The following is a 26,642-nucleotide window of genomic DNA, read 5'->3' as shown; positions in this document are numbered from 1 at the left end:
ACAATCAATAGAATTAACAAAAATAGAGACATGACACCTTACTATTCAGAGTATAGACATAATAAATACGGCGTACCGCAAGGAAGTGTGCTTGGTCCAGTATTATTCCTTATATATATAAATGACATTACAGAAATAACAAAACATAAAAGCGTCCTATTTGCTGATGATATATCCATTGTAGTAGCAACTGATAAAAAACAAAATACCATTGGAGATCATGAATGTGAAATTAATAATACTATCAATAAATTAATACATTGGCTTGAAACTAACCATTTAAAGATAAACCTAAACAAATCCGTCTATATACAATTCAACCATGCAAATAATAATAAAAATAACATTAAACTTAATATAAATCAACTCAATGAAGTAACACATACAAAGTTCCTAGGTATAATAATAGATAAAGATATTAATTGGAAATTACATGTAGATAATGTTAGCACTAGAATTAATAAATTCGTATACGCACTGAAGCAAGTAAAAAATGTTACTAATATAAAAACTGCTCTTATATCATATCACGCCTATGTTGAATCGATATTACGATATGGTGTAATAATGTGGGGCAATAGCACTGATACGAATAGAGCATTCGTTGCTCAAAAAAAGTGCATAAGGTCAATTTGTGGACTAAAACCCGAAGAGTCATGTCGACCAATGTTTAAAAAACTTGGCTTGCTACCGCTCCCATGCATTTACATTTACGAAATATGCGTATTCGTAGTTAAGCACATACATCTGTTTAAAACTGCAAATGAAATATGTTCACGGATCAGACGAGATCCTTTTAGATTAGTACAGAGTGATCCACCAAGACTGACCAAATATAATAAAAATTGTCTTGCAACATGTGTGCGGATATATAATAAGATGCCAAGTCATTTTAAAGTATTAAATATAAGACTGTTGAAGATTGCATTATATAAATGGTTGAATGAATATAATTTTTATAGTTTAAAAGAATTTATGGATTATAAATGTTAATGCCTTAAATAGTTTAGTTTACCTAAAATTTTTGCGTGCTATGTTCATCTTAGCTAAACATGTTTGTACTTACTTTATTATTATTAACACCTTGTATACCATGTTTTATGCAAATAAACAATTTATTATTATTATTATCTTGTATGTCTCTACCAGACCTCGGGACTATAGAGTCCCGGATTTTTGGGAGGCGAACGTGGGGCCGAAGCCAACACGCTGAAGCCCTTTTGAGACAACTTTAATGAAATGGTGACACAAAACCGACGATTATCCCTGTATACACTATAGAAATGTACCCAAGGACAATCCCCGGTTCTGTGCTAAACTATTGCTAACTATGGATGAAAACTACTTGGGCTATTGTGATGGGATGCTAGTGGACTAGGAATGGGGGAAACTACGGGAACTATGGCACCTGCCGATAACAATGTAATAAATACACGTAAAAATGGCAGGTGGAGACTCGCCAACTCACTTACTGGGCCCCCGGGAATCAGTCGCTAAATCGCAACAAGGGGGCAACAGGTACATGAGCGGCTGAAGGGTGAGGATACCTCGGCGGACTTTAAACGCAGATCACGCGCTCCCTGTGGGTCCAGCATCACCGGCCCACTCGCCACTTACCACGAGGCACCTACCCTCCGAGTGGGCTGTTAACCCTGCTCTAGCGACTCCACTCTGACCGGCCGATGAAGGCAAGCCAAGAGGCGGGAGACCTATCCCCCATCATGCTTCACTCCGGCAGGCCGGAGATGGGGGACAGTATACTCTCCCTGGAGCACTCGGATACATAGCCCCGCGGGGTCGCTACTCCCCGTCATCCGCCTCAGATGCCCTGCGGGGCTTATTATTATTATTATTATTGTTAATTGCCACGCTTGCTTACGAAGATACTTACTTTTTAGTAAGAGTTCTCTCAAGATGTTTTCCTTCACCCTTAATTGGTCACTACTTGACTAGATATACTTACTTAGCAAGTACATACATACTTAGAAAAGTTACACTAGTACATTTGGAATTGAACCCACATCATCATCATCATCATCTCAGCCATAGGACGTCCACTGCTGAACATAGGCCTCCCCCTTTGATCTCCACAGATACCTGTTGGAAGCGACCTGCATCCAGCGTCTTCCGGCGACCTTTATAAGGTCGTCGGTATTGAACCCACACTTGAGAGAGTAATATTTTGAGAGTTTGGTGGTCGTTTTACCACCACGACTTTATAATATATGTAAGGATTAGATAACTCTGTTTAAGATAGTCCACCAACAAAACAGCTTTGTTCTAGGTAAATGAAGGCAGTAAATAACTCTATTTAGGTATATTTTGTAGGCCAATACCCCTCGGCGAAGACTGGCAGGCTTGTTACAGGCCTGATTTGTGCTACTCCTCTCTGAGGCTTCTCAAAATGTCTGTAAGTACTTTGCCCCAATACTTTGTAAACTTTGCATTACTGATCTCGCAAAATCTTGCCAATGCTTTCGATATTAATCATGTGGATCATAATGATGATGGCATTTCATATTGATAGTCTCCCCGACTCACACGTGTACTTTTGCCCAATTTATTTTGCTTGTCCGAAGTTCAAATTTACTTCATGGTAGTCTAAAAGTACGATTAAAACTGTACATGCGCTAGGCGTCAAAGAGCTTCAGATCAGCTACAATACATAATTAGCTCCGAACCGATCCATCCGTTGTTCCGATTGGAGATTGAATGTTGTCATTAGCTTTATACATATTTAAACCGACCCACCCGTGGTTTTGAGATTAGAGATTGAATTTTGAAATTAGCTTAATATAAATTGCCAGCGACCCGCCCCGGCTTCACACGGGATCAGAACAGTATTTCTCCATTATTTAATGGATCTCTATCGTATAAAAAAACGCATGAAAATGAGGGTAATAGGGGCTTTCAACTTATGCGTTTCTCGACGTCCGGCTGCAGTGCCGAAGCGGTGCGTTAGACATACGGCGTACGGACGTAGCTCTTTTTCCATACAAAAACCACGGTGCGGCAACAGTGCGGCACCGGTACGTCGAACGCTCGTCAACAGGACTTTTGCCGCACCGTGCTTTTGTCGTGCATAAGTTGAAAGCGCCCATAGGCGGGACATAGGGATAGGTAGGTTACTTTGTTTAATACTATGCACTGATTTCAGTTTCCAATCTCTAATTAAAAACAAGAGATGGATCGGTTATTGTAATCTGTTCCCTATTTCCAGCATATACCTTCAAGCCCCAACTAAGTTGAGAATGGAGGGTGAGGGGATGGTGGCGGTGGTTAGGGGGTTGAGGGACGCCGGCTTGGCTGTCACCGTGATGGACGGCAGTCGACAGTATACTTTAGTGCCTAATAATAGTAAGAGCTATACATATAATTAACCTTGTATAACCCAAGTAGATGCAGTCAGATCCTTTGAGATGGTAAAAGAAATCATGAAAGGGCATTTGGTCTTCTAAGCTAACTTTTACGAGGTGTTCTCAGCAGGTTTATATGGTGTCCTAAAATAACTATTTTCCGCTTCCAGATAAAAAGTAGACTATGCCCTATTTCAGGCTTTAGACTATCCATGTTTGGGTCCAAATTATATAAACCGTCAGTTGCATCTTTTTCTGGATTACATTCATTTTATGGATAGTGTGCCACTTTTCATTTCTTTTCGGTTCTCTAGTCTTACAACATTAGTTACTATCAATATCGAATAGCAATCTAACATTCCATTTCACTCTAGTGACACAACAAGTACCAATGCAACGGCAACAACTGAGCAACTCAATGAACACTAATACGCAACCGTGCAACTTGAAGTATTCCGCTGACTGCAACACTGACAATGGTTACGGCAACGCCTGTGATAGGGTCGCTCAAGCTATTGATGGGAGATACGCTTCTACTTATAAGGTAATAATAATAATCTATATAGTTATCGGCACGAATCTTGAGCTCTAACCTACATCTGCGCAGAAGTGATTTATAAGCAAAGAACCAGTCCCGAGTGACGGCTATGACGCGATGCACTGCGGGCCAATCACCGCTTTAGCCCGCCCCCGCGCCTGACTTCATAGGGACCCAATAAATTACTTCTGCGCAGGTGAAGGTCAGAGCTCAAGATTCGTGCCGGTAACTATAATAATATTATAAACTAGCTTTTCCACCCTGGTCTAGGGGAAAATTGTTTTCATCATCATCATCATCATCTCAGCCATAGGACGTCCACTGCTGAACATAGGCCTCCCCCTTAGATCTCCACAGACACCTGTCGGAGAAATTGTTTTTGCAACCGGATAAAATATAGTGCTCAAATATAGCCTAACAGGGTAATGTATACCAAGGATAAGGATACATATCTGTAACAGTATATATTTTGCAATAAATACATAAAATATAGCCCATATTTAGCACATAGAACGTTGTTTCCTAATATTGAAAGAATTAATACATAGGTATCGGTTCAGTTCGGAGTCTATTCGATGCAAACAAACAATCAATTATTTCCTCTATAAGGAGCTTAGGTTTCGGATTGATTGATCATAAGTTTACGCACCGCTTGGTATGGTGCGTGCAGTGGAATCCAAATCAAACATAGTTGGGAAAAGGGTAGGCAGTAGCAATACTAATATTTTAATTTATTTTTTTGTTTTAAATTTTTGTAGGTATAATCTTTTTTTTCTGTTTGTAACCAGACGACACACTGCCGTTTAAAACCAACTTCGCCTCCAGTGCAGTTGACTGAATTTCCGCCACAACGGGCTGACCCATGCCCTGGTAAGTCTTTATAACATTCTTAAGACTAGCTTCTGCCAGCGATTTCATCCACATCCCGTGGGAACCTCTGCACAAACGAATAAAAAGTAGCCTATAGTCTTCCACTATAAATGGGCTATCCTAACACTGAAAGATTTTTTCAAATCGTAGTTTCTGAGATTAGGGTTTTCAAGCAAACAAAGTTACTCTTCAGCTTTATAATATGAGTATAGATTCTTCTCTCCCACATAATAGTGCTATTTATTTACTCTTTGTAAGTGCATAACACTAAGAAGAGAGTACCTATGAAAGGACAATGCTCAAAAAAAACCCAAGCCCGGCGCAAACGAAAAGTAACTCAAATTATAGGTAATAATAAGTAATGAAATACTGCATAGGAGGCATCATCGAAATCAATGGCTAAATGTATGAAATTGCTATTTGATTTTTTAAATGGGTAACATGAGCAGCTGGGGCTTATATGTAGTTTAATTAAAGTGCTATCTGAAACAACAAACAAGTAATATGGCAAGTAATAAGCTTCTCCAAAAAGATAAATCAATACCGAAGTACAGGCTGCAGCGCCCACGTCATCGCGTCATGAGCGTTTTACATTACTTAGGGTGGGCTAGACATGAGGAACAGTTCGCGCATCCCGCAACATTTTTGGATCTCGTCGTGTTAGAAATAAAGAATCGATGACTTTTAAGCGTTATTATTAAAATGAAAAGTACATTCATATCCTGTTTTAGTTCTATCATCCTATTATCTTGTAAAAGTAGGTAGAATAGTGGAGAAGTTGCTATAAACATGTCATTATGTACACTCATAAACCACAACTGTATCTGTTTGCTGTTCCTTTTACTAATACATTATGTTACCACTAAAATCTTGAGTAGCAATGTACCGCAGATGTTAAAATTCGAATAGCAATTTCACACATATAGCCACTGATTTCGATAATGCCCCCTATGTAATATTTAATTACTTATTTTTACCTATATTTTGAGTTACATTTCTTTTGCGCCGGGCCTGGGTTTTTTTAACATACTTCATGAGCATTGTCCTTTCTTGCCAGTTATCTAGGGATCAACATTTTGGGACCGTATTTAACTAGTGTGACGTCTGCAAAGGTCTATTTGAAATAAAATCATTTTCTTATTAAATGAGCTGCAGGTTTAATCACCTAACAAGCCTTAGTATCAGAGTTTTCTAAAATCCGGCGGACAGCCTCTGACGTGGAGTTGTAGCATCGACTGCTGCTGAGTAGATTTCGGGGGTGATAATAGAAAGAAATTAAATACATTTCGCGCCGGAATAACACATAGACAACACAAAAATTAGTGTAAAACCTGTAAATAAATCAACTACAACAAGAATAACACAAAAGCGGGTTGGAAGAGATCACATAAGGGGAGACACACCCATGTGAAACGGCCCTCGCTTAATGCTGAGACCCTACACGGGACAAAGTCTTAGAGTTGATAAAAGAATCTTTGCTAAGAACTACAATGGTCTTACAGCAGGACATGGAAACTTCCAAGTGGGGGGTTCCGGTAGTGGGGCGGGCCCCGGTGGGATACACACTCAGACGAGGCACGTAGCACCGACCAATAGCTTCAGAGGTGCCATGTCGTGGCCTGATAGAGGTAAGTTTCTTTTATGTTCATCTTAACCTTGTTTGATGCCAAAAATTTTTGGTGGCATCAGAACATCAGTTTTTTGAAATAAATACACTCTTTTGCAAAAAAAGCGGGCACTTATCCGAAATCTTGGTTTTAAGGACTTACCGTGTATTTTATAAGGTTTTAATGACTGTTATATATTACTAGCATCAAAAGGGTTAGCCTAGCATGCGTGAGAGTGTATTCTAAGTTTGAATTTTGATGAATTGCTAAGAAACTGGTTAAACCTTGTTTTTTACTCATTACCGGTAGAAAGATCGTCGGTGTTTTGTAAAGTTTTTGAGATGTTTTTAAGAAAAGTGATAATGCCGTTTTAATGACTGATTAATGCACTTTTCTGCTACGTCAAAACATTTTTGAAAAACTATGCACATTTGGTCAAAATCTTACCTGTTCTAAATGGTATATACTGATGATTGATGGCAATGTTAAGAGTTTCGGTATTTTTGAGTAAACCGTTCTACTGTTTACATATTGTTCCCACACGGTTTAAAATATCCCTTTCTCATAAATAAACACGATTTAGAAGACTATCAGTACTTTGAGCTGCGACAAAACCAATTTTAAGTTAGTGGTGCCGATCACAACTCATCTCCCATCAGACTTAAACATTTAAAAAGTACAACATTTTGTGATAAATGTTAAATTAACCATATGAAAAATTATGAGGAGGTTTAAAGCTATCCAAAAAGTCAAATTATTGCCGGGTGGAAGCTCTCGATAACTCCATAGGTGTCTGGTTGCTTAACGATGATTTAGCTGAAAGGGAGTCATAAATTCAAAAATTATTGGCCAAACGTATGTTTCTCAAGAAATGATCAGGTAGCCAATTATTGTTATGATACGGAGAGGAAAGTCCTGTAGATACCAGAATATCTCGGTGCAGACAGGTTTATTTAATAAAATGTCCGTGGGATGAAAACCCGCTATTTGAACTCTCAGACTCATAGATCTTCAGAGGTCTATGGGGTTTCCCAGGAGCCGAGGCTGGATAAAAATCAGTGATTACGAGACCTTAAGACCTCATCCTGGAAGTCTATGCGTTATTTTGGGTATTTTCTAATCTTTCACGATTAAAAAAATGTCAAAGTCTGATAGGAGACTAGTTGTGATCGGTACTGCTAATTTTAAATTGGTGTTGTCACAGTCCAAAGTACCGATACTCCTTTAAATCATGTTAATTTGTAAGCACGGCATATTTTAAACCGTTTGGGAACAATATGTAAACAACAGAACGCTTTACACAAAAATACCGACACTCTTAACATTGCCATCAATTATCAGCATATACCATTTAGAGCAGGTGAAAATTTTATCAAATACGCATTATGTTTCAAAAATGTTTTGATGTAACAGAAAGGTACATTATTCATTTAATAAAACTGCATTATCAGTTTTCTGGAAATCACTTCAAAAACTTTTCAAAACGCCCACGAACTTTCTACCAGAAGTTAGTCCAAAACAAGGTTTTACCAGTTTATTAGCAATTCATCAAAATTCAAATTTAGAATACACTCTCACGCATGCTTGGCTAACCCTTTTGATGCTAGTAACATACTACATTTATTAAAACCCTTTGAAATACACTTAAAGTTCTTAAAACCATGATTTCGCATAGGTGCCCGTTTTTTTTGCAAAAGAGTTTATGTTGGTTTTACAGACAGTGAGGAATCTGTTAGGAACGTTTTTGACTTCAAAATAAGAGATGATTACATAAATTGTGACATTTAATTAATATTGCTTCATAATTTTTGCTAAAACTTGAATTCTGGAAGAATCTTCAGGCCCCTATAATTTTTCTTTTACTCCGTTATATTTATTACCATAGAAAAATAGCAGAAAAAAGCGTACTTTACTATTGTTTGGTGGAGACTGGCATTAAGTTAACCAATGAAGTGCTCTGCATCCTTCAGGGTCTGTATGCAGTCCTCGAGGGTCACACGAAGTGGATGCTTTCGCGAACTCGCTGAGGAAATACCCTTGTCTTTCACCTGATAGATCCTCCGAAGTTATGGAGAGACTTATTAATTATACACAAATTAAAGGCCGTAAGTTATTCAGTTATTAAGCGCTTTATTATATCTTGAAAACTTGTAACGTCATTTTCGTAGCTTTTTCCCAAATATCCAGCGTAAACAGATGCAGCTAAAGACCAGTTTATTACGATTTTCTAAACCTAGATCTCGGGTAACATTTTAATCTAAATGGATTCAGCAGTTTAAAAAAATGCTTCAGATTCGTGTGTAAGATTTCATCGTCAAACCAAAAGCGTGGCAATGCAGCCAGCCTTTTGGGCACAATCCCCGCTGAAAGCGATGCGGATGAGTTTTTTGATACTTACATCTTTTTGTATATAAGTATTTATATGTCCAATTGTCTATAAACCTTGACATTGCATACTTTTGGGTAAATAAGATAAATCTGCTACATTTGATTCCACAACGGCAATCAAAACTTTTCTGTCCATACCTTCTTTCCCCAGTATCGAAAACCTTTGCCCGTTCCACCACTTCCCCTACCAAGATTAACGAAATGGCTTCCCACCATGCCATGGAGACCAAAGGTGGTCCTAAGACTTCCAGGTCTTACGAGCCTGAGGTCACACTCCGGAGGAAGGTGGAAGACCCACCTACAAAGGACCGTAAGAAGGAAAAGGACGACCATCATGACTTTAGACCTCTCAGGAATTTTGATGTAAGATTTCTAAGAGAGGTGTCGAGGAGGGCGAGGGATAGCGCGAGGCTTAATTCCAGTTATGTGAGTATTTCTCTATCAGCCGTTCCCGATATACTATCAGTTGTTTCGCTCACAATAGATAGGAACTTGACCAGAATTCTACCTCTAGTAAGCAAACACATGCATAGAATATTAGGAACGGATGTATTATCGTTGTCAAATTCTTTTAATTTAACTGTCAATAGTTTTGTAGTTTTCACCCTCCTTTTGTAGTTTTCACAATTTTGTTAAGGCCATTCCTAATATTCTGTAAATCTATTGTAGACTAGCTGACCTGGCGAACTTCGTACCGCCTAATTATTGGTATTACACAATACTTTTTTTTTCTTATTTTGCTCACCGTTTAGACCTACCCTGGACCTCTACGAACATTTTAAAACCAAAATAACCCAAATCGGTCCAGCCATTCTAGAGTTTTAGTGAGACTAACGAACAGCAATTCATTTTTATATATAAGATATAGAAATTTCACATTACTTATATGTGGCTATTGTTCTATCTATCTACAGTAAGCTATTCAACAGATTGATAGAATATTGTGAAAGGTCGTTAGCATATTCAATCTTTCCTATACGACTTCATATCACAAGTAACATTCTTCCCAGCCACATCGTCTTTCACACAATCTACTCATCGTTTCTTTCATCATCATCTTCATTATCAGCCTATCGCAGTCCACTGCTGGACATAGGCCTCTCCAAGTGCACGACACTGGGATCGATTTTCGGCTTATCGTTTCTTTAGCTTATCTCAAATTTTACTAAGAGCTTTGTCCACAGCCATATGCCCATCCAGTGTGTCCAACGATAAAGGAAACTAATGGCTATGCAGGGGCTTCTGATGGTCAGAATGTGAGTACATACCAGTCAGAACATACTCTATTTAATTTCTAGGATTTACGTTTAAATAACTCATCATCCTCCTGCCCTTATCCCCGTTCTATTCGTTTTCGTTCTCTTCTATCTGCCGTCACCTCACAAGTAACATTCTTTCTAACCATGTTGGCTTTCACACAATCCATCCATCGTTTCTTTGGTCGTCCCCCACTATATCTATCCACGTACATGCTCATCACCTTCCTCATAACATCATCATCCTCCGAGCCTTTTTCTCAACTATGTTGGAGTCGGCTTCCAGTTTAACCGGATGTAGCTGAATACCAGTGCTTTACAAAAAGCGACTGCCCTGCCTGACCTCCTCAACCCAGTTACCCGGGCCACCCGATACTCCTTGGTTAGACTGGTGTCAGACTTACTGGCTTCTGACTACCCCCCACTTTATCTTCCCCCTATTTCTATTTGGTTGTCCCCTTCCATTATATCTATCCACGTACATGCTCATCACCTTCCTCACAACGTGATCCTTATTTCTTCGCATTACAAGCCCATACAGCCGGTTTCCACACAGCTTTTCAGTACTGGCGCCACTTTCAAAGGAGATCATTCATTTCGTACCCAAAACTGAAAGTGCCGGCCAGAGTAAAAAATAATAGATTCTTGTAGAGAATAATGCCCTGAAGATTTTATACTATTACAAGAATCGTCTACAGTTAAGCCCCAGGTTGCTATTTGACTTTGAAAATTCAAAAAATCCAACAATGTTTCTAGCATTGCATTACGTCCCCAAACTGGAGAAGGCAGGCGCTGCCTTCAAACGACACCTGCCTAACCTGGGAAGTCATCAAATAACCCCCCCCTCTCCCTCCCGCTATGGGTTAGCACCGTGGGGGAAAGTCAAACTCTTACCTACTGACTAAAACCCAACACGTGCCTTCTTAAGCCCTTTATGTACCAGGGCCGCGGTAATTCGCGCGAACAATCCCGCAGCCCTGGCAAGCCTTGACCCTGGTGTCAGCCCCACTGGGGGTTGCTGACGTCAGAGTAAAAATATCGTAGATTCTCGTCGAGGATAATGCCCTGATGATTTTTTACTATTTTAAGGAACGTCTTCGGTTAACCCCCAGACTGCTATAGGAGTTTAAAATGTGACTACCGTGAATAAAAAAATCTATATGTACTTGAATTTTACGGCAAATTAAGTCCACAGTACTTTTTAGCTGACCGAACGTCTACGATACCCCTCCTAAAAAATGATAAAATGTTCGAGACTTGAATGATCTCCTTATTTAAGTATCCAAGAAATGAGTACATAAGTGGGCTAATTTTCTATGGATGATTTTGTTGACTTTTAAAATATTGAATGATGATGACCATATTAATATGCTAATTAATATAGCTTTGCAATCTCCGGTTAACTTGCTCTCTCTTGGTACAATTCGCTTTACATGTATAATGTTATTTGTCAAACACCTTTATGAAGAAATCATTTGTTTCAGAATTCAGTCAACAACGGAATCCAAGGTTGGTCTCATCTTACCTTATCGACGACGAATTTGGGTAAGAACTATATATAACACTATTTAATACACATTGTTTTATTGTAGCTGCTGTCAAAATGATATCTAAGGAAGTGGCGACTGTACCAAGAGATCTATTAAAGAAAAATGTAAGTATTCTATTTATGACCATGTTAATATATAGCTACCAGCCTTCGTGTATATTCTGAAAGAAATATTTAAATTTTTCTTTAATCATTATAAATCAAGGAGTGGAATTTTAAGACCGTACGTGCAGCTCATATGTTAGTAAACTTATGGCTTACTGGCCTCATCATAGTCCCGTTATTCAGACTCTCTATTTCGTTTAGGTGGCAGTTCCCGTTTCCCCCACATCGTCAGCAGTTGAAGATGTCATGGAAGGTGAATGCTACTTCGTTCAAAGTCTGAACACAAAAACTTCATTAAAATCCATACAAATTGATCTTTGCCCTTCAGATATTACTTTAAAACCCAGGAAATCAGCTCAGACTGTCTTTAGTAATATAGACTTACATTCTAATGGTAAGAAAAAAACACTAGGCAGGAAATCTAAATCCCAGGAATTGCTTTCAACAGTGACTAAAGAAGACTTGAAAAGAAGTCTATTAGCGCTTATCAAAGAAATAACAAATTGTAATAAATCCAAAAAGACTGTACGCGATGAGTTAGTAAGAAAATTATTTGCATCAGCTAGGGATGAAAATAATGGTGATAATACTAGCGAAGGTAAACGAGACACGTGTCACAAGTATGCTGCGACTTTTTGTCCAACGGCTTGTGATTATGTAGGTGACTTCTACGAGTTGGTAGGCGAACTAAGGCACTGCTACGGGGACACAACACAGGTGCTTCGATCTGACATAGCGCCGTTTAAAGTATCTGAGTATAGACAACTCGATTATGTTTTAAGAGACTGGGTAAATAGTTTAAATTTAAAAACCAACGAGAGCAAATGCAGGGACAAAAAAGAAGTTCTTAATACAATTGAAGACAACATAAAACAACTCTTTAAAAACGGGACTGGACAAAATTTTGATGTAAAAGCAGAAATATTTAAAATTATACAAGATGTACCAATTGAAGTTAATAAAACCTATACTAGGAAATCTTATTTGCAAAAACTTGTTGACTTGTTGTTAAGACGGATGAAGAATGTTATCACGACTAAACAAAAAGCTAGAGTCAGAAAACCGAACTATAATGTATCAAAGAAGATATTAACCGGTGAACTTGTAAGAGAATTTATAAGAGCACGTTTACTCGATTTTTTTATCGAACATGACTTAGTAATATGCGATACTATGTTGGACGATTTAGAAAACGATATGTACGACGTAATGATAGATTCAATTGATTGTATTAGATGTGGACACGTTGATGATGCTCTGGAGGAAATAGAATCAATACTCCGAGATGTTAGTCAAATAACTGAAAAGCAAGCAAATACAATTTCAAGCAGTATACTTCAAGGCTACCAAGAGATGCTTAACAATTGTAACTTCCATCAGACTTATATGATTCTAAACGTGAACAGTAATTCTGGGCGAGGGACAAGTAAGAACAACAGCAACGATGACAATATGGGAGCCATAACTGAAGAGGATATTCGCGAAAACATCGATGACTACACCAATCGACTCTGTCATTCTATCAACGAGTGGTTGGACTCGCTGAATATACCTCCAATTGAAGATAAAGCCTTTAAAGAAGTAGTGGTAAATGACCTGGCCGGAGATATAGTTGATCGACATAAATATTTAGAATTACATCCCGCTTACATGCCAAGAGAAGATGAAGAGTTAGAAGTTTTAAAATATCAGATATTTAAATGGATAAACAAATTAGTTGGAGATGATAATCAAGAAACTATTGGAAACGCAAGAGCTTTAATGGTCAGACTAAGCAGAATCCCAATACCAATGCTAACTCATCCATCACATCGAACATTGTCTATAACAGGAGAGAGTCCTAGAATGAATCAGTCAACCAATCAGTCTTCTGATCCTGTGGCTCAATTAGGCAATCAATTTTTTGACCCAACAAAACCCTTGTTGGGAGAAATTGGAATGACGTCAAGGACTCAATCAAAATTAGATCAAGGACTTCATTCGCAGCCAGGATATAGCCAGGAACCAGATAGTCAAGCACTTGTTGACCAAGGTCCAATAAAATTTCAAGTGCCTCAACCACAAGACCAAACACTAGACCGAGACCACTCCAGTTCTGTAAGATCCGTTGGCCTAAAAAGTGCATCTATGGCTCCATCTTTATTACTAGAACAAAGCAATGAAAAATATGGAATATCATCTGGAGAACAGTCTGGCTCCTTTGGGCAGAGTTTTCAAAGTGATCAAACAGACCAAGGCCTTAGAAATTTTTCTATTGATCCATTATTATTCAATGCAGACCAGGCCAGCGCCAAAAGTTTAAGAAGCGATCAAACTGATCAAGGCCCAAACAGTTTATCTTTTGATCCACCTTCAATACAAGACCAAATAATACTTAAATCTGGAGTATCTCCTGCAGCCCCGGTCTGTGTCGTTCCTTCAATCGGGCAGATTATCCAAACTGAACAAGGCCCAGAGAGCTTCTCTGGGGTTCCTTTTCCATTACAAGGTTATGAATCTTATGACCCAATGACCCAGCTAATCAATCAATCTTTTGACCCAATGTTGCATCCAGAAAATCAATATTTTGACCAAATGAGACCCTATTTAGGCACCGGTGATTCAGTACCTGCAACTCACAGTGATGAAAACAAGAAATCTGCTGAACATATTTCAACGATTAATGCACAAACAGTTCAGGAAGGCCATGAACAGCCAGGCTCAGATATACAAGCACCCATTGACCAAGATACCATAAAAACTCAAGTGCCTCATAGTCCACCACAATACCAAACAAAAGATCAGATCGGCTCCATTTCTCCAAGATCCATTGGGCAGAGTATCCAAATTGATCTTGTTGGCCCAAGAAGTTGCTCAACGGCTCTTGCTTCATTTCAGGAGCAAAGTTCGCCAAATACTAGATTACTCAATGCAGACCAGACCAGTGCCATTACCCAAAGATCTTTTGGGCAGAGTATCCGAAGTAGTCAAAACAACCAAGACCAAAAAAGTTTCTCATTGGCCCTTCCTCCATTACCAGAGCAAAATAGCCCAAATCCGGTATTACTTAGTGAAAACCAGACCAGCGCCATTTCTCCAAGAGCCATTGGGCAGAATATCAAAAGTGGTACAAATCACCAAGACCCAAAAAGTTTCTCAATGGCTCTTTCTCCATTACAAGAGCAAGGTAGTCCAAATCCTCAATTATTGAATGCAGACCAGACCAGCGCTATTTCTCCAAGAACTATTGGGCAGAGTATCCGAGGTGAACAAACTGTCCATGGTCCAAACAGTTTATCTTTAGCTTCACAAAACCATTATCAGTCAGCGAATCAAACTTCTAACCTGATGACCCAACCAACCAATCAATATTTTGACGTAACGAGGCAAAGTACAGGTGGTACCGCACCTGTAACATACCATGATGAAAACCAAAACCGGATGTCGCCTAAAACTACTCAACCGTCAAGGAATTATGTACAAAGAGATCAGTTATTACCTGAACAGCCAAGTTCAGATAAACAAGCACCCGATTACCAAGGTCCAATAACAAGTCAAGTTCCTCAAGGTCCAACACAGGATCAAAGAATAGAGCAAAGTCCAAATACTAGATCACTAAATACAGACCAGACTCCGAGATCTGTTGGGCAGAGTATACGAAGTGAACAGAATTACCAAGACCCAAATACTTTCCCTATGGCTACTCAAATATCACAGGACCAAAGAAGTTTTAAACCCGAATTATCAACAATAGTTCACACCGATCCCAACCTTCCAAGATCCGTCGGGCAGAGTATCCAAAGCGGTCTAAATCACCAATACCAAAAAGGTTTCTCATCAGATCTCTCTCCATTGCCAGAACAAAGTACTCCAGATCCCAGAATTCTGAATGTAGACCAGACTAGCGCCGTTTCGACTAGATCTGTTGGGCAGAGTGTCCAAAGTGGTCAAAATTTCCAAGACTCGAAGAGTTTGGCAATGGGTCTCACTCCATTACAAGAACAAAGTAGTCTAATTCCTAGATTACCAAATGAAGACCAGACTAGCGCCGTCTCTACAAGATCCATTGGGCAAAGTATCCAAAGTGGTCATAATTACCAACATCAAAAGAGTTTCTCATCGGCACTCTCTCCATTACCAGAGCAAAGTACTCCAGATCCTAGATTACTGAATGTAGACCAGACTAGCGCCGTTTCTGCAAGATCTGTTGGGCTCAGTGTCCAAAGTGGTAAAAATTTCCAAGACTCAAAGAGTTTGTCAATGGGTCTTACTCCTTTACAAGAGCAAAGTAGTCTTGATCCTAGATTACCAAATGAAAACCAGACTAGCACTGTTTCGACAAGATCTGTTGGGCAGAGTGTCCAAAGTGGTCAAAATTTCCAAGACTCAAAGAGTATGTCGATGGGTCTTACTCCTTTACAAGAGCAAAGTAGTCTTGATCCTAGATTACCAAATGAAAACCAGGCTAGCGCCGTTTCGACAAGATCTGTTGGCCAGAGTGTCCAAAGTGGTCAAAATTTCCAAGACTCTAAAAATTTGTCAACGGGTTTGTCTTCATTACAAGACCAAAGTAGTCCAAATCCAAGATTACCAAATGTAGACGAGACTAGCGCCATTTTTACAAGATCTGTTGGGCAGAGTGTCCAAAGTGGTCAAAATTTCCAAGACTCAAAGAGTATGTCGATGGGTTTTACTCCATTACAAGACCAAAGTAATCCAAATTCTAGATTACTAAATGCAGACCAAACTAGCACTATTTCTCCAAGATTTGTTCGACAGAGTATACAAAGTGATGAAAATTACCAAGACCCTAATAGTTTCCTAATGGTTCCTCATTTATCACAAGACCAAAGAAGTTTTAAATCTGATTTATCAACAATAATCCATACCGGTCCCATTACGTCAAGATCCATTGGGCAGAGTATCCAAAGTGATCAAAATTACCAATACCAAAAGAGTATCTCATCGGCTCTTTCTCCATTACCAGAACAAAGTACTTCAGATCCTAAATTACTGAATGTACACCAAACTAGCGCCGTTTCGACTAGATCTGTTGGGCTCAGTGTCCAAAGTGGTCAAAATTACCAAGACTCAAAGAGTTTGTCAGTGGATCCTACTCCATTACAACAGCAAAGTATTCCAAGTTCAAGATTACTAAATGCAGATCAGACGAGTGCCAGTACTCCAAGATCCGTTGGGCAGAGTATCCAAAGTGGTCAACATCACCAAAACCAAAAGAGTATCTCATCGGCTCTTTCTCCATTGCAAGAGCAGAGTAGTCCAGATCCTAAATTACTCAATGCAGACCAGACCAGCGCCATTTCTCCAAGATCTATGGGGCAGAGTATCCAAAGTAGTCAAAATAACCAAGACCCAAAAAGTTTCTCATTGGCCCTTTCTCCATTACAAGAAAATAGTCTAGTAATAGAATCACAAGGTGACCGTGGTCTTAAAGTTTTACTGTCAAGTGCTAATAAGACCGGCTCCTTTTTTCTAAAATACATAGACCGGAGTACTCAAATCGATGAACGTGACTTTGCCCTATTAAGTTCTCCTTCGGTTCGTCCATTACAATACCAAGTTGGTCCAAAACCAAACTTGGATTACGATACCTACATTCCTCCAGGATCCATTGGTCGTTTCCACCAAGGCCCAAAAGCTCAAAGCACTCCAATACCTGGATATGTAAATCAGTACAGATTTATTCCTCCAGAGCTCTTTAGCAAAAGATCTGAACATTTTAAATATACATTACCTGCTCACGACAATGTTGAAGGTTTTGGCCTCACTCAAGTGCCTTACGGGCAACTTGTGCGTATTGCTCCGGGAAACGCTAGGTTTATTCCAAGTGCTGTACCACGAGATTCAAAATCTTTCCCGCCATTAGCATTCGGTTCATCTGGTAAAATTGGTCATCCACCGTACATGTCTGCGAATCTTTATGAAGGAAATATTGTTCCAATTGCTCCGTTTAAGCAATTTATCAATGACCCTTTGGGACCTGTTTATTATCGTGGACATTACGTAACTCCAGCATACACGGTACCTGTTACTTCCACACCGTTAACATCTTCACCCATAGAATTCACAGTGAGTGCACCCTGCTCACCAGTTCCACAACAGCCGTCTCTGGGGTCATTATCAGTTAGAAAAGTAAACCAAGAATTTGATGAATATATCCATCAGTGGGTACAACAAATACCTATACCAGTTAAATCACTAAAAGAACAGCAGGACGCAGAAAAAGCTAGATTAGACCTTTACAACGGTGTGTGGAAAGTGGTGACGAAAATGGAAATAGATCCCAAAATTTATAACCATCCTCATTTCTACCAAGATGTTTTTGATGAAGAGCTGGAAGACTTAATGAAGAGTCTCCCAAGATCAAGGGAGTTAGAAGATGTAAAACCTACGATAAGAGCGCAGTTGTTTCAAAAATGTTTAGTTATGATTGAACATATGAAGTCATCTACAGCACCATCATCTTACAAACAGCAAGTATTACAGTGTATCGAGAATAACTTACCGAAAAATAAGCATACTGGAAATAAAGAAGAAAAAGACAAAGAAGAACTAGACAAACAGAACTTAGCAGATTACTATATACTCACGAGATTTAAAGACGAAGACAACATAAAAGCAAATGTTCATAAAAATACCTTCATAAAGAAGCTCAATGAATTCCTTGAGAATGTTAAAACGAGATACACTATTGCTGACATGGATACAAATGTATATGCAATTGAAATTATTAGTGACTTGGATAAAATTCCTACTCCCACCCCTCTTGCTATAAGAGACGAAGCAGATGAAATATTACTTGGAATGGAAGTGGATAACTGGATTTGTGATCTTCCTCAAAATCCTAGTTCCGCCGGACCGTTAGAAAAAAGAACAGTTAGAGAAACAATAGTAAAAAAAATAAATGAATTAGGAGAAAATCAGAATTATAATATCGATTCAGCTTTTGTGTGTCCATTAAAGACTGAAATGCCAAAATATTTGGAAAAAATACCGCTGAAACAAGGGACCAATGTGGATTATATGGTAGATGAACTTGCAAATCGAATCAAGAATTTACCCAAATTTTCACGTCCTAAATCAGTATCGTTTGAAGAGCCACGAAATTATGCTGAATTTAGCCGAAATATGCCTGCTTCCTCTAGTCTACATGAAACACCTCAACAAGATGGATCATATTATGTTGTCGGCGATAATAGTGTACCAAACGGCAGGCCAAGAAGTTGGACAAGTCAAAATCCAACAGTATCTCAAGATTCACAATGGCTTTCTTTGCAGGAAACTCAAGTGCCAACAGAATTGCGATATCTTCCAGGAGGACCTCAAAATATGTCGCAACCTAATGTCCAAAATGTATCAGAGCAAATGTCGGGATCGGCACGTTATACCAGTAATGCTTATGGACCTCCTAACGCGCAATCAACCCCATATATTCAAGGTCAACATAACCCAAACCTGCAAGGACCATTTTCACCGATTTCCCCAGAACAGTTTTCGCAAATACCTTGCCGTTTTACAGAAATGGGTGAAATACAATTTTGTCGTAACTCTGACACTCCTTCAGATCCACGTTTGCAAGGTCAAATCTGTTGTGAAGATCAAACTTGTCCGTTTTCACAATATGCTGCGCAGGAGATAAGTAACGAGGCGCCATATGCGCCAGGTTTTGTTTATGCTCAACATAGCCCATATAGTCAAGACCCAAACTCTGGCAATGCTTATGGCTCAGGTAGAACCAATATAACGCCTCAAGGAGCTTATGGACAAGGAATTATAAAATCGTACGGCCAAGGTTTTGACCCAACGACCACACCGTATTGTCACATGCCACAAAATATACAGAACGACTCAATACCACGTTACCCAGTTATAGTCCCTCCGAGAGCTTATGCTGATGTGTTCCCACAAAATAATTATGTGGCAGGCGCTAAGAAGTACACACCTCCTTCAGGCTATTTCCCTCAAGAAATTTGTGGTCAAAACTTACCACCAAATATAATACATCTTCAAAGTACAAGTCAGCAAAGTCCCGATTTAGCAGGACCTCCCGGCCAAGCATTCCCTCAAGGATTCAATGCAGGTAATCCGGCGGGTCAAGGGCCTAATCATATTGGTCAGAGTTACGCAAATGCCCAAGGGGGTTCTGTTCCCCCAGGTCAATCCTCACAGTATGGTCAAGGCCAAAGTTTAGGCCAAAACGCACCTGGCAACGTTCAGTCTACTCACAGTCAAAGTCAAGTTCTAAATAAGTCATCACCCGTCGCAGGTCAAAGCCCTGCTCAAGTATCGCCAAGTGGACAGGGTAGTTCAGTAAGACCCGGAGCCAGTGGTCACGAATCACAAAATTCTCAAAACACATCTAGCAACATTCAGTCTAGTCAAAGTCCAGGCCAAAATAAGCCATCACACAACGCCGGCCAAAGCCCTACTCAAGTATCGCCCGGAGGCAGTGGCCACGTATCACTAAATGTTCAAAACTCACCTGGCAACATTCAGTCTAGTCCTTCTACTAGGACTTCAAAAAGTGAAAGTCTCGTCCAAAGTAAGTCATCTCATGAAGAAGGCCAAGGCCCTTTACAAGCATCGCCAAATAAACAGGGCAGTGGTCAAGATTCACTTAACGTTCAAAACGCATCTAGCAAAGTTTCGTCTTCTCAAGATCCAAATGCAACGCCCCTTAAAAGTGGCGAAGATACTCTAGAACAACAAAATCAAAGTACTGGTCAAAGCGAGCAAAATCAAAATCCAGATCAATCTGAACAAAATACAGATGAATCTGGAGCAATCAAACCAAGTACCCGAGACGATTCCACGCAGGCCGGTCAACTTGTTCCATTTAATGGTAGTAAAATCTTAACACATCAAAGGCCTAGTGCTTCCGGTGGAAGACAATCAAGTGGAAATTCGTCAAAATTAAACCAGACGGCACAAAGTTCTGGACCCATATCTGCCGCTAGCCAAGTCCCTGATATGCAGGGAACGCCTGACGATCCCTTTAGAATACTTGGCGTAAATCAGGACCCTGCACACTGCCGTGGCAATGTTTGTTCTGGGCCTCAGACCTATTCTGAATTATTCAGCCCTAGCACTGCGCCACAATCCTTGCAAAGTACTGGTGGTCAGCAATCGTTGACATCAGGAAAGACCTTGGATCATACTTGCATAAGAGATTCAATTGAAGAAAATAACTGCCGACAACCCTTCTGCTCCAAAATACCTTGTCTTTTCCCTCACCGTCCGATGTGTCCTGCACAACATCGAGGGAGACACAGGCCGAGACAGTCTCGAGACCAAAGAGTGTTCCAGGGTGAGCAGCCCGCGCGGTTGACAGAAGTGGATGAGACAGACACAAGTACAGATAGAGAGAGGGACATGTGTAGGTGTATTAGGAGAGGCAGAAGAAGTAGATGTCGCAGACAACCCGATGAATTTTCCATGGAATATCCCCCCTGCGTTCCTATGCGTTATCAGTGTTACTATTAATCTTTTTATTAATACTTAATTCCATCCATTATATTAAGGATTGCAAAAATTTACGACATTTTAATGCTGATGCTTTTTATTTTTGTAGTTGCCTGTAAAATCTGTAAGACTATTTCAGTGTAGAATATTAAATAAGTCATATTGACTAATTTTAGACAATTTGAAACTTAAGGAATTTAAACATTAGAAAATATTTTTTCCTTTTATGTGTAGACGTCCAAACCATCTACGTTTTGAGGGTTTATTTTGTATTTTTAATAAACATAATTATTATTTTAAAATAAATAAAACATGCAAAATAACATATTGGATTGTATTTTTTCTTGATATAATTACAATTACATACTTCTTTTTAATATAGTAACCATTTCATTTTCATGATATCTATAGTACGGTGAGTAAATTTAAACTAATCGTTATATTTGTATTACAGATGACGTGCTGACCCGTTTTAAAAGTAGAACTGTAAGTAATCTTTAGAATTGATATCAAATTTTGAAATATTTGAGAAATTTCAAACAATGAAAGTAGATTATGTATTTCATTTCAGGTTGAAAACACGTTTTCTAGAAGGAATGGTCATACTACAAGAACCTTAGACATACATGAACGAGAAAAGTTGAACAAGCAAGCGTCGGTACAAGCAGCCTGTAGTTCCATTGATATAAAAACAACCAGATGCAAATACTGTGAGATAACAAGTAAATCACAGGAAGAAATGACTAGAATTACTCAAAAGCATGAAGTTATTAAAAGAAGAGACATGAGTCGAGGAGATGTTGGAGAAGATGCATCTGAGTGTTTCGAAATCCATAGTGACAAAGTAAAAGTAAAGGTGTGGGGAGACAAACTCAAAAGGTTAGCTCAGAAGTTAAACAGGCCTGGAGGTGAAGAAAAGCTAAGAAATAAAATAGAAAAGTACTTAAAACAAGTTCCTGAGCAATTATCTGATGGAGATGAGGAACGTGTAGAATTTAGAAAACAATTGCCCAATGATATTATAAGAAAACTCAAGAAGCTGTATATGAACCCACCCGAGACGAATTTTAATATTTACAGGATGGAATTATACAAATATTGTAGCAGAAATAAGATAGAAAACTTAAGGAAAGCGGTATTTAATTGGACAAAGGCTTTGAATATCAAAAAGAGAGATTACTTGGGCAGAACTTTGAAGAAGGAAGATATTTTCAAATTCGTAGCTGATAAATTAGAGCCAGTTGTACTGGCTAGACCACCGTCTGATACAGAATACAGACTGACTTTAACGTCGCATATTGGACAAATCGTTGAGGAACTACCATTAGCGATAAATAGCCACAGTAAAGAACTATTACATAAAATTACAGAAAATCTTGTCAATGATATTTTAACAGTGGAAACTAAAACTCATGGAACGTATGTTCAGCCAACAACAAAAGAGATAAAAGAGTTTGTCAGAGATGAAGTAACGTTCTTCCTTCAAAAATCACGCGTTGCTGTCAGTACGAAGAGAATGGAGTATCTTGAGGCAGAACTGATCGATGTTTTACTGGACATTGTAAACATTGCGGATGTCGACGATTATGTCATCGATAACGTTACTACTCTATTTAAAGAGTTAGGCAAGCTTCCAGAATATAAAGCAAAATATTTTTCTCATCTCATATTGAAGGATTACACAGAGTTTTTCTTCCGTGAAAACTTTTTCCAATTCAAAGGTCATTCAGAGGAGAAACGCCCATATGTGACTTCACTGTTAAAAAATGTTAACGGTATGTCAGATTTACGAGGGCTTACCAGTTTTGATGTATACACACTACGGCTTACAGAAGAGATAAATAAGTGGATTACTACTCTAGATATTCGTGGTAACGATCACAACGTTCTTGAAACGGTTATTAATGATTTAGCTACTGAAATAGTTGAAAGGTACAAGTATTTGTTACTGAATCCGAGAATCAAAGGAACGGAAGCCGAAGAGCTCGAACACTTAAAATTCCAGATATTTAAATGGACAAATAAGTTAGATGGTGAAGGAAATACAAAAGCTCTAGAACATGCTCAAGAATTATTGAATGCAATAAATAATATTCCTAAACCTTCTGTGCAAAGTAGTAGTGCAGCCGAGAGTGTGGTACAAGAACCGAAGAAACAAAATGACAAATCTTACATCGACATAATAGTTGATGAAATTAATGACTGGTACAGAGAGTTACCAGCCAAAGTACATATGACACAAGATGCAAGAATAAACACTCAGTTAATCAAAGTTTTAGCTCAAGAAATTGATAATGGTCTCAGTAAAAAGGAAGACGGTATAATAGACAGGGAAGTAGATAAGTGGGCTGAAAAAGTCTTCAGTGGAAAATTCATTCATCGTGAAATTGAACAATTAAAAGACAGAATTAATTGTGCAGTAGAGAGTCGAGAAAATAATCCTAGACATGAAAAAGTTCTTATCAGATCATACGAAGATATAGTTGACGAATGGATAGATACAGTTCCCATTGCACCAAAAAAGGAAGGAGTATTCATGAATAACAAAAACGAGTTAGTTCATGAAATAGCTGTAAAGATATGCAAAATACAGACCAAAATTGACCATTTGCCACCTGAACTCATTGAAAAGAAATTGCAGGAAGAACTATCACATTGGTTAAAAAAATTGCCGTTGCATGTTAAAATTGACAAGCCTACTGTAAGAGAAAAATATGCTGAAAAACTTGTGAAGAACATACAGACGTATAATATTCATGGATCCACGAGACAAATTCAAAAAATAACAACGACACCTTCTAAAGTGGCCCAACTAGAAGACGTAGTGCTGGTGTGGCTTAGGAAACTGCCACTGTACAGGATCAAAACATCAAATGAAAAGATTCATTTAGAAGCAGTTATGAAAGAATTAGCACATAAAATTGATAAGACAATTGTTAATGGAGATGGTGACATTGATGATGACATTACAGAACATATCAGGATGCTCGATCGGAGAAAAAACGAAAAGCTCATACAAAATATGTCTGCCCAGCTAAAATCACATCTGCAGAAGCTTAATTTACTTACAGACTTATCTCAACAAAATAAAGACGATTTTGTAGCTGGTAGCATTGACGCTTGGGTAAAGAATTTGCCCTTACAAAAATCAGAATCAAGTCTATTGGAAATAAAGAAAAATGATTTTGTCAAGAACGTAAGGCGCTTAGTGTCTTCAAGTTCAAACAATTCTGTTTTAAAGAAAGAGATAATATTTTTTATGAAAACTCTGCCATTGATTCGTAATCATAAAGCAGACATAAGATTTTTGAATGACGAAGCAGATAAACTAATTCACACTTTGACAGCCGTGCCTGTCGAAGATGTGTCTAGAGAAATCCAGAATAAAACTAACGAAATAACTTGTCAGGCCATCAAGAAGTGGGCTGATACTTTACCACTAAAATCTGTACACTGTCCGAGAGAGCTGCGATATTTTATCGATGACATGAGCACAGTAATAACTATGCTTTTAGTAGACCTCGATCATAGTAAGTCGATCGAAAGTGACAAAAGATTACACAGAGAAATTGTTAAATTTCTGAGAAGGTTTCCTTTACGCCAAGAGCATAGGACTGATTCCCACATCTCACGAATGGCCGATGAACTAATTAAAACTTTGAAAGAAGTACGTTCGTTTGGGGAAAAAACCTGCACTCAGATAAATAAAGTTACTGTAGGGGTTGCCTTAGGAAATGCAAACACGACTGACGATGTAAATATTGAAAGTTTAAAAGACAATAATGATGTACAAAATAATATAGATAATTACACAAGAGAGTTGGTACAGCAAATAAGCGAGTGGTTTGACAGCTTAAACGTTCCTGCAGTGCACAAAGATGGTTACAAAGAAGTAATAATGAACGATCTAGCCGGAGATATAATAGATAGGCACAAATATATAGAATTAAACCCCTACACAACATTGTCAGATGACAATGAATTGGAACATTTAAAGTACCAGATATTTAAATGGATCAATAAACTAGTTGGTGAAGATAATCTTGAAACAATAGCACACGCCGAGGATCTACTGCAGAGGGTGAATAAAATCTCAGTACCAATGTTGGTGAGACCACAAGATAGAAAGCAATCAAAGGGAAACTTAATTGAAGAACAAAGCATTAGTCAAACTCCTAATGAGTCAGCAGATTCAGCGAAACACGGTTCTAATTCTGGTCCAACTAACACGCCTAGTAGTGGGGGAAGGTTTAGTGGATCGTCACAGTCCCAACAGGCAAGTGCCCGGGCCGGAAGCAATTTAACTGACATAATCCACATCAACCAACCATCTTCTCAGGATTCCCCACCTTCTTCCCAGGTCCTACCAGAAGGCACTGCCGATGAAGGCACTAAAGAAGCTGTTTACGAGAAATATCAAAAGATTTTCAGAGCTAAATGTGACGCATTGCCCATAGACAGCTCAACGCCTGAAAGTGCCAAGTTAGCGGAATTAGCAAAATCAGCAATATACAACGGAATAGTCAAAACGTTTTTCAATTTAAAATCTGACCCGGATATAGAAAATGATTATGGATATTTCGAGTTTATGCTGGAAGAGAAAATAGAAGAGTTATTAGACGTACTTCCACAGTCGGATGAATTAGTGAAGAAAAGGCATGCTTGGAAACTAGATATTCTTTCAAACGCAATTGATATGCTTGACGACTTGCACAGTCTCTCAGACAGGCCTTCTTTTAGGCAACGCGTTAAAAATAAATTCAATAGAAAGTTTGCAAAAGATCTAGAATTAGAGCAGTGTTTTTTACTACAACAAGGATTCATAGCTGAACTAGCTGATGCATATATTTTAGCCACAAATTACAAAGAAAAAGACCCGGTTAGAGCAAAAGCTTATAGAAGCAGACTGATGAAGAGAGTTGATGATTTAGCAACTCATTTAGCCAAAGAGCATAATGTAGGATTTAGATTTTTCGAAAAAGAACAGTTAGGTCGTATTGCTATGAAAGTTTTGGAACAAGTACCGATACCGGAGGAAGACATTTTACAAGAGGAAGCTGAAGCAATACAGCTTGCCGACGTAGTAGAGAGATGGTATAACGAATTGCCAACCAAACCGACGATTAACGACACTGACGGAGTTTTAAGGAAAAGAATGATAGATCTACTTGCAAAAAAGTTGTATGATTTGCATAAACGATTGAAAGATCAAGACCCATCGAAAGAAGGAAAGATGAAACACGAAATGAGTCAGTTTTTAGAGAAAAGAGGACAGTTACAAGAAAACCAAGATTTGAATATAAATTTAATGGTTGACGAACTGCACCTGAGACTCAAAACAAAATGGCTGAAAGAACCTATAGATTATGAGGAATTTGAAAAGTACAGGCCGTTAAGTTCAACTTTTGCTCAAGTAAATAACGCGGAGTTGTCATCACCGCTGTCAGATGCGGCTACTTGTACAAGGCCTAATCTTAGTATTCCAAGGCCTGTAGTGGGTCTAGGTCAAAG

General features: G+C 38.7%; 1 protein-coding gene across 1 annotated transcript; it reads left to right on the top strand.

Annotated features, from left to right (window-relative positions):
• The first annotated feature begins 16,043 nt into the window (after positions 1 to 16,043).
• On the top strand, positions 16,044 to 21,152 carry LOC124643450. Its single transcript, XM_047182438.1, has 2 exons — positions 16,044 to 16,148; positions 16,287 to 21,152. The coding sequence occupies exons 1-2, from the start codon at positions 16,044 to 16,046 to the stop codon at positions 21,150 to 21,152; spliced, it is 4,971 nt and encodes a 1,656-aa protein (XP_047038394.1).
• Positions 21,153 to 26,642: the final 5,490 nt, after the last annotated feature.

The sequence above is a fragment of the Helicoverpa zea genome, chromosome 27, assembly GCF_022581195.2.
Source record: "Helicoverpa zea isolate HzStark_Cry1AcR chromosome 27, ilHelZeax1.1, whole genome shotgun sequence".
Taxonomy (NCBI): Eukaryota; Metazoa; Arthropoda; class Insecta; order Lepidoptera; family Noctuidae; genus Helicoverpa; species Helicoverpa zea.
Note: the sequence above shows the minus strand (reverse complement) of the source record. Positions and strands in the feature narration are given on the sequence as shown.